This window comes from Neltuma alba, unplaced genomic scaffold (genome assembly GCF_004799145.2).
Source record: "Neltuma alba isolate B1F8T4 unplaced genomic scaffold, ASM479914v2 tig00011614_pilon, whole genome shotgun sequence".
Lineage (NCBI taxonomy): Eukaryota > Viridiplantae > Streptophyta > Magnoliopsida > Fabales > Fabaceae > Neltuma > Neltuma alba.
In genome coordinates, this window is record NW_021636265.1 from 215,847 (window position 1) to 225,700 (window position 9,854).

Below are 9,854 nucleotides of genomic sequence, written 5' to 3' on the forward strand. Positions count from 1 at the left end.
CAGCATGACGATCAATCATAAAACTTAATGGTATGAATCACCCGGCAACCCATTACACTGGCCACAAAGCCACAATAGGGAGAACTGATAAGTAAGATTCCCGCTCAACCAAAATTAGAAGTTGGGAACTTCAACAAGGTAAAGTGGCGTCAAGCAAAAGGTGTTAGATCATAAATTTCAACCAGGAAAACAGCTAAATTTCAGCTAAGAGTGACACTTGCGAGTGAAGGATCCCCAAAGATAAATAAAAAGCAACAATAGCAGAAACGCAAAGGAATATCAGCATTCTCTCGTCTCTTTCTTGCACTTTTTGATAACCTGTTTTCCGGCTGCCTTGAATCACCCGTCAAAAAGCACAAGATAAGGCGTAAAGCAATAATGAACCAGAAAACCAGTGATGTTTCGAGGAAAAAGGTGAAAAAAGGCCGCATTGCGTGCATAGAAAACACACAGAATCCTCGGTTCCAGAAGTGGCATTACAACCCAAAAACTCCTTGTCCGAATTCTTCTTGACCCATAGACTGATCATAGCTTGACTAATTTTCCATCCAAAACAGTGCCCATTAGCGATTTCGTTCGAAGAAGAATGATTTCTACGATTCCATTCACTTTATTTCTGGCTTGTCTCGCCCTTGCATTTACCATCTCCTAAAACCATTAAAAAAAAAAAATCTCTCTCTCCCCCCCCCTCACACACACAACAATCATATGCTAATGGTTCTTACCACCAAAAAAACACGGTAGTGGCAAGGGACAGTTAATATCAGGAACGAAACTGCGCCATCGGCCAATTCAAAAGCAAAAGAACCCCAAAAGTGGGCTGGTAGCTTGAAATCTCGAAAGCTAAAATTCAGAAATGTGATCATACCGTAGTCTATACCATTGCTTCAAAAAGACGAACAGATGAGGAGACAGAGACAGAGAAAGAGCTTGCGACGGTCAGAATTAGAATTAGATTAGAAAATTATATAAAACAATTAGAATAAGGTACGAGATTATTTGTTTATACGTAAACACTGCACCTAAATAACGGCTGATCGAAACAGTATTAGGTAGTATATCAGTTTATTTATAGTGAATTTAGTGATTGCGTTTCAATGGCGCTAAACTCAACTGCCAGACCTTTTCTTTACAAAACCGTTAAGAGTACGTAACTTCGAATTATAATTTTTTTTAACAAATTAGCTGTGAAATTTCCATAATTAATGCCTTCGTCCAATCGTCCTATTTATATTAAAAATTTCGCAAAAAATGCATTTATAGTTCTTTAATTTTATATAAGGATTTAGTTTTTTCTGTTAATTTTAAAAAGTATATTTTTAATCATTTAACTCAAAAATTATTAACAAAAGTTGATGACATTGAGATCTTACATGTTAATTAAAATATTCTTAAATACTGATATATTAAATTTAAATTTTAAAATAACTATGATTATTAAAAAAATCATCATTTAAAACTAACAATAATTTTATGATTAAAGAACTAAAGATATATTTTTTAAGTTAATGAATCAAACCGAAACTTTATATAGAATGAGAGGATCAAATATATGCTTTTGGTTGAAAAATTTTTAGAATGAAATGTTTTCATTTCTAAAATACATTAATAATTTATCAAAATTTTTTAATATAATTCTTTTTTTGCCTCGTTAATTATTTGTTAATCTCACCACATTAATTATCTCACACTACCTCCCTCTGAAAAAAAAGTATTTTTAAAAGATAATGTGCGTTTTTTAGATATTTACTACTTTTAATTAATTTTAATTACATATAATTCGATCACTTGTATCCTGTAAAAAAGAATAAGTTGAAGTAGAGTATTAAATATTAATATCGATATAATGAAGATGAAGAATAATCTATTAAAGGGATGAACATTCTTAGATTAATAATAATTTAATTAGACATCTCATGTGCCGAACCAATCGAAAAACTTGTGTGCTTAAAGTCATTAACAGATTAAGGCCATCCTCTTCATATATAAGACGTATATGTGAATTAAGAAATGCAAGAATAAAGTTTAAGCATATTTTGCTGATTTTAAGTGTAAATTGAAGTCTTAAATTTAAAACTAATTTAAATATTAAACTAGTTCTTATATAGAAGATAATGCATATATAAATCAGATATTCTTGGTGGATTTTGCAGGTTCGCAGTGTATCAATTGGTTTGAATTTATTATGAATATCATTTTGTCTTCGGTCCCAAAAAAAAGAATTAAAGCGTTCCAACGGATTCGGTCCCATGCTTCATTCGTATTGGATACTCTCATTCTTTACATCTGGGGATTCGCACTTAACGTTAAATATAACATTTTTTTATATTTATTATTTTTTTAAAATTAATTTACTTAACTTATAAGCTTATATACTACAAACAGTTCTTGATACAAGATTCAGTTAAATAATTTAGAAAGATTAAGAAAGTTACTAAATTATTTAATTATATCACATGTTACATGATTCTCTAAAAAATTTATGTGGATTATTAAATCATATATCAATTTATAAGTGAGGCAAATTTGTATGGAGAAAAATGATAAATACAAATAGTTTAAAGTAATGTAATAACTTCTTTAATTTTATCAAATTAATGAACTGAGTCTTGTACTAAGAACCGAACGTAGTATTCCCTCCGATCCTAAATATAAAACCCATTTTATAGTATAATTTATCCTATAAAATGGATTTTATATTTAGGACTGGAGGAGTATAATTTATTGTTATACATGAGCATCTTGCAATTTACAAATTTATATTATATTTCGGGAAAATTGCAGTAAAGTTTCACTCAAGGGAATTAAATATAAAAAGATTTTTTGAAATCATCAAATTATTTTGAAGTCCCAAATTGCCCCTTTTTTTAAGTATGAATTGACAACTGAAAGAACAGTTGTTAACAATTTGAGGGGTAACAATTAACTATTATCGCTGTAGGTATTAACAACAAATTGTTTCAACGCATCACAAAAATATAATACATGAGTGGTCAATAGCTGCTGCAATAGTATTAATCATTACACCTTAAATTGTTAACTACTGCATTTTCAGATGTTAATGCATATTTTAAAAAATGATGATTTCAAAGGATTATTTTGTAATGAGGTCCCTTAGGACTTTAGAATAATTTGATGATTTCTAAACATTTTTTGTTTTTAATTCTCTTAGGCAAGACCTGATTGTAATTTTTCCTTGTATGTTTCATAATTAATTAATTAATTTAATGTTCTTAATATATTTAAATTAATTGAATAGAGCTATCTTTAAGTAAACAATGACCAATGAAAATGTGATAAATGGTGAAAAGCCTAGAAGATCTTGTTCTTTAATTAAATTTCAAAGTTCAATATATAAAGAATCTAGGTGACAATTATTATTTTAAAAAAAACTTAGGTGAAAAATTCGTCTGTACAGAAAATGCTGATTTGGTAATATAAATAAAATTGTATTAAGACAATGTCTCTTGATTTGAAGAAATTTTAAGGATATCGACGTTTTGCTGTAACCATGATATGAAGAATTATCTTCAGGCCAAAAAAAAAGATATGAAGAATTATCAAGCAGCAACTAAAATTAAAGTTTTGTTGGTTATGAGCAAAAGAAAAATCTGTTAAGCGATAACACATACGAGTTACCGAGTTAGGAACAATAATGATAATAAAAATTCATATATCCATATTAATATATGAACTTCCGCAAATCATATTCTTTACTAATTATATGTAATTTTCAAGGAATATAAATTTATCAGAAATTCAAAATAAAAAAAACTCAAATTATTATAGTAACTCTCAATAAATTATCTAAGTGACAGGTTTTTTTTTTTTTTTAAATACATTTTCAACGCTTGCATGCGCGCAAAGGGATCAATGTCGAATTTGAGCATAGGAAACTCGTTCTATTTGCAAATTTAATTTATTACTAATTTGGGCCCCATATTTGCAAATTTAGCTTATTTTTACTTGAAAAAAAAATATAAAACTAATTTTGGCCCCATTTCCATGAATTCTTTCACCCAAACCAAAACGAGTTATCCCCAGGATTATATGCCATGAACATATGAAGCCAAGATTGAGAGCAAAATTAAAAGAAGGAAGCATGAAAAACGAAAAATTGTGATGCATGAGGGTTTTGCCCCTGTAATGCCACAATTGCATGGCAGGTTACTACCCTTTCATCTTTCTCTCAGCTCTCAACTTCTGAGTCTCTCAGCTGATATCAGAGTTCAGAGGCATACGTAGCTCCTGGCAAACACTGGCTCCTGTGTTGCTCTTGAAATTAACTCAAACTTGGAGGGCCTGGAAGTAAAAAAGAGGAGGGGGGAAAAAAAAGAGGAGGGAAAAGTCTTTTGGTCAGGTCTTCTCAGTCAACCGTTCGTGGGGAAAAGTAGTTGTCACATTCAACTTTAGAAACTGAAAAGTTGTGGTGTCTGGTGAATTATAATTACAGAGAAGTGAAACGAAACTTCCTTCCTAGATCGCCGTTGCTGCTGTGCGAGTTCTGCCGCAGGTTGGTAAGCTTTGATTGATTACCCTGCTATCGAACTTTGAGTCTCTCAGCTGACGCCAGAGGCATCCCTAGTTCCCAGCAAAGTAGCAAATACCAGTCCCAGCGTTTATTTATCATGGCAAGTCGAGAACTACCATCCCCCTCCTTTGCCGGTGAATGGACTTACGATGTATTCCTTAGTTTTAGAGGTGAAGATACCCGCACCAATTTTACTGGCCATCTCTACAATTCTCTAAAACAAAAGGGTGTTCAAACCTTCATCGATGATGTGGGTCTCCAAAGAGGGGAAGAAATCACTCCAGCTCTTCTCGAAGCCATCCGACAATCGAGGATTGCCGTCATCGTTTTCTCCAAAAATTATGCATCCTCTACTTTCTGCCTTGATGAACTCGTCAACATACTTCACTGCGTCAGAGGAGAAGGTCGGTTGGTCTGGCCGGTGTTCTACGATGTTGATCCATCAGATGTCCGACACCAGCGTGGGAGTTACGGACAGGCGTTGGCAAAACACGATGATCGATTCCAAGCCAACAAGGAGAAAGTGAGGAAGTGGAGGGAGGCTTTATGTGTGGCGGCTAACCTATCTGGCTGGCATTTCCAACATGGGTACATTTCGCCGCAACTTTCTGTTATTTTTCATACTTATTTCTTCAAAGAGTGGAACTAAAATGAATCCTGATGTAGGGAGTGTACACTAAATTTGGCTACTAACTTTGGATTCACTTCACATGATTTTCTGCCCTGTCGCAGATCTCAACCTGAATATGAATTTATAAGTGGGATCATTGAAGAGGTATCCAAAAAGATCAATCGCGTTCCTTTACATATAGCTAATCACCCTGTTGGACTGGAATCGTCCGTTCAAGAAGTGATCTCACTTCTGGAACTTGAGTCTGATAAGGGGATTAACATGGTAGGGATATGTGGAATCGGTGGAGTAGGTAAAACAACAGTTGCACGGGCTGTTTATAACCTTATCGGTGATCAATTTGAAGGTCTATGTTTTCTTGCTGATATTAGAGAGAAGGCTATTGGCGTGCATGGACTTGTGCAACTTCAAGAGACGCTACTTTCTCAAGTAGTTGCAGAAAAAAATCTCAGGCTTGGAGATGTTCATAGCGGAATTTCAATCATAAAAAGAAGGCTCCGCCGGAAGAAGGTTCTTTTGATTCTTGATGATATTGATAAGCTTAAACAGTTGCAGGTACTTGCCGGACGACCTGATTGGTTTGGATCTGGCAGTAGGATCATTGTCACGACAAGAGATAAACATTTGCTTAGTACTCATGGGGTAGAAAAATTATATGAGGTGAAGGGGCTAAATTTCAATAAATCCCTAGAATTGCTGAGCTGGAATGCCTTTAAGAATAACATGTTTGATCCACATTACATGGACGTTTCTAAACGTGCAGTCTCCTATGCTGGTGGCCTTCCGTTGGCTTTGGAAGTAATAGGGTCTGACCTATTTGATAGAAGTATAGAAGAATGGAATTCTCAGCTAGACAAGTACGCAAGAACCCCTCATGAAGATGTCCATGAAATCCTGAAAGTAAGCTATGATAGTTTGCAAGAGAATGAGAAGACAATTTTCCTTGATATTGCTTGTTTCTTTAATAAATTAGAACTGACTTACACCAAGGAAATACTGTGTGCACATGGCTTACACGGAGACATTGGAATTAGAATCTTACTGGAGAAATCTCTCATCAAGATCGATAGTTCAAACTGTGTGAGAATGCACGACTTAATTCAAGACATGGGCAGAGAAATTGTTAGACTGGAATCAACATCTGAGCCTGGCAAGCGTAGTAGGTTGTGGCTTGATGAGGACATTGTTCATGTTTTGGAAGAAAACACGGTAAACTAGAATGGTCTCCATGGTTTTACTTTTTTTTCCCTATGAACTATTTTGGTGAAGATGAAATGGATCATTGTTTTTTTCAAATAGTTTTTCTTGCCACTTTATCGTGCTGTCAACATTTGCCTGAAGCTCAACATGCTCTTCTGATCTTTAATATAAGACCTAATTATTAAATTTGAGTATATTAATAATGTTAGTTTTTTTTAATGTTAGTTAAAATAGTTAATATGATATTTTTTTTTCCCTAAAAACATCATAAGTATTTTCCTTAATTTCTTCTCTCTCCTACTTAATTATTTTTAAGGAAATATCAATAGGTGTGAAATAGGTGATATATATAGGACCAACATTAACTGCCCAATTAGGTTCTATGTTAAGTACCAGAGGAGTGTTATGAATAAAATCAGTTAGGTGGTTAATGTGAAAATATGGATATGACATTCCTGATAAATCTGTGTGGTTTGTTTATGCTTTGGCATTCAAAGGGAAGTGAGAAAATTGAAGTCATAATGATTCACTCATGCAAATATAAAGAAGTGCAATGGAGTGGAGTGGCATTCGAGAAGATGAAAAACCTGAGAATCCTTATTATTGAAAATGTACGCTTTTCCAGAGGCCCCGAATATCTCCCTAATACTTTGAGAGTATTGGACTGGAGTGGATATCCGTCATCATCTTTACCATCTGATTTTAACCCCAGGAATCTTCTCATACTCAGCCTACCTGAATGCTGCCTTCAATTTTTCAAACCACCAAAGGCATGTGTAGATTTTATTTTTTTTCCTAGCTATTTTCATATATTTCACTGGTCTTATATATTAGTGGTAAGTTAATTTTGATCATTTTGCAGGTGTTTCATTCTTTATGTCTCATGGATTTTGAAGGTTGTAAATTCTTAACACGAGTACCTAATCTATCTGGACTGCCTAACTTGGGAGCGTTGTGTCTTGATAATTGTACAAATCTGATTAGTATTCACGAATCAATTGGGTTTCTTGATAGGCTCAGATTGTTGAGTGCCCAAGGTTGCACTCAGCTTGAAATGTTAGCAACTCGCATCAATATGACTTCTCTTGAGACTCTGGATCTCAGGGGTTGCTCAAGTCTTTGGGAGTTCCCAGAAGTACTGGGACTCATGGAGAATACAAGAGACATTTATTTGGATCAGACTGCCATAAAAGAACTTCCAGTTTCAATTGGAAACCTTATTGGATTGAAACGGCTATACTTGAGGCGTTGTCCACAGCTTAGACAGCTACCAGGCAGCATATCCATGATCCCCAAACTCGAGGTGGTGCTGGCTTACAGGAGCAGAGGATTTCAATTATTTAGAGGGTATGAAATTCAAGAAAAACAGAGGTCCGAAGCGTCTTTGGCCACGATTCTACTCTATTCTGTACGAGATTTTAGCTATCAAAGAACAAAGGACGCTCAGTTCGATCATTGCCTTAATGGGTACTGTATAGGCGAAAGCGAAACAAATTTCATTCAGATATTTCCTCTTCCAGAAACTTCGGTTGGTTGTGCTCGGTTTTCCAGGACTAGCATCGGATGTCTTCCTTTTGGGGACCACCCTACTACCCTCCCATTGTTGAAGAACCAAAAGACAACATTAAGAGCCAGCTGTGCAAGCAGGGAATCATCAGTTTCTTTCTGGTTCTGTGAGAATTTCCCAAAGATAGCCGTATCTGTGATTGGGGGATCAGGCACAGAAACAGAGGACTCAATCTTGGACACTAGGCTGAGAGTGTTTGTCAATGGTTCTGAACAACTTGTTTGTTTGTGTAATTACATAGTTTGTGAACAAAAAATGGCAAAACATGTGATTTGGTGTGGTTTGCGATGCAAACACAATAGGGTGATTTCAACACATAAATGGAATCATGTTCAGGTTTCGTGGGAGTTGAAATACCTCAGGCCTTATGATCCTCGTAGGGTAATTTCAGACGACAATGGAATCCCAACAATCGAAATAGATTTGTCTGCAATTCATGTCTATGAGAAGAAAGCAGCAGCACTGACAATATGCGGTTCACAAACCCTGATATTTCTCTGTCTCAGGTTGAAACGATGAGAAATGACCATATAATCTATTTTCAGGGCACATCGTCTTACTGGGATAGCGGGTTGCGCAACCTGATGGAAGGTACCATCTTTTTCTCCAGCTTGATTTAATCATCTTGGTTGTATCTTGTTCATCGCTTGAGGGATGTGTTCGTGCTGGCACACCACTTTAATAATGAGTTATTAATGTAAATGAAATCAGTTTCTTTGCTTGCCTTGAAACCGGTTTTCACTCGACACTAAAGTTGTTACCGTTTGCTGCAAAATTATCCTGTGTTTTTGACACCGCTTCTCAACTAGACTCAAATAATTTCCTGTCAAGTTTGATTCAAGAATTCAGTTATCAATAGAGCTCATTTAGATTCTTATGTGCTTTATGTAAACACAAGAAGTATGATGCCAGCTTGGAATTTCTTGTGAAGGTGAATGCTCTTTTATTGATTAATATTCCAGCTAATTTACTAATTGAGTTTGAGTCAAATTTTGAGTCTTTGAAATTAATAAAAATCCGTCTGCAGGCATAGATCTATGTTCCATCTTTTGCAGGACAATATCTTTGTCAGTTACACAAATGAATATATCGGTTCATGTTTTTTCTTTTTCTTTTTTTTTTCCCTCTTCTTTTTTTGGCCCATATATCAGTTTATGTGTATGTATTGTTATCATATAATGATCGGATATGTGCTAATCAGAAGATATCAATGTCACTGATCCTAATGGCTGAATTTCAGTCATAACCTTTATTGGAAAACTTCAACAATATAATGAAAAAGGGACCCTTGTATGGGGAGCCATTACAATTTTAGAATGTTGGGTGTTAAGTTCTTGGAGCTACGTGACGTTTGCAATGCTATCTCTTAATCAAACTTGTCGGTCTTCTTGCTTAGAGGTTAATTTCTAGAAGTTATGGATGCAGCTCATACTTTTATGGTGAATCAATCATTCTCATCTTGTAGTAAATATTTGTCATTATGATTGTTACAAAAAAACACATTTTTGAGAGGAGTGATCAAGATTGAAGCCAAAAAAAATTAAGAAAGAAAGCGCGAAGTGTGCAAGATTGGACGATGGTGGTGATTATGCAAAACTTGTGACGGTGCAGCCTTTGCTACCACTATTTAAGAGGTCCAGTGTTCAAAGAAAAGTTCATCGTCGGTTATAGCGGTTGTCGGTGACAGACCGCTGCTAAAACACATCAGGAATGCAAGCAGTTATAAATGACATCAATAGAACTGAAAATTATTATGAGTTTGATTTTTTTTCCCTATTATTTTAGTTAGTTAATTGAGAAGTTGTAAACTGAAATGACAAATGTTGAACTGAAAAAGACAAATATGGAACTAGAAATAATAACTTTTGTAGCCTTTTTTTTTTGTCACATTTGTGTAATTTCACAACATTTTCAAAATGTCAGTT

The 9,854-nt window shown here is 34.7% G+C and overlaps 1 protein-coding gene across 1 annotated transcript; it reads left to right on the forward strand.

Moving 5' to 3' along the window:
- Positions 1-4,626: 4,626 nt before the first annotated feature.
- LOC114715807 (TMV resistance protein N-like) lies at positions 4,627-8,448 on the forward strand. The gene is made up of 5 exons (XM_028900697.1): positions 4,627-5,119; positions 5,264-6,371; positions 6,860-7,132; positions 7,225-8,148; positions 8,266-8,448. Exons 1-5 carry the CDS (start codon positions 4,629-4,631, stop codon positions 8,446-8,448), a joined length of 2,979 nt encoding a protein of 992 aa, XP_028756530.1. The 5' UTR covers positions 4,627-4,628.
- Positions 8,449-9,854: the final 1,406 nt, after the last annotated feature.

Excerpts from the sequence above, each read along its gene's own strand:
- LOC114715807 (XM_028900697.1), top strand. The coding sequence starts at position 4,629 with ATGGCAAGTCGAGAACTACCATCCCCCTCCTTTGCCGGTGAATGGACT. Across the intron at positions 6,372-6,859 it reads ATGTTTTGGAAGAAAACACG|GGAAGTGAGAAAATTGAAGT; the intron begins GTAAACTAGAAT and ends TGGCATTCAAAG. Across the intron at positions 7,133-7,224 it reads AATTTTTCAAACCACCAAAG|GTGTTTCATTCTTTATGTCT; the intron begins GCATGTGTAGAT and ends ATCATTTTGCAG.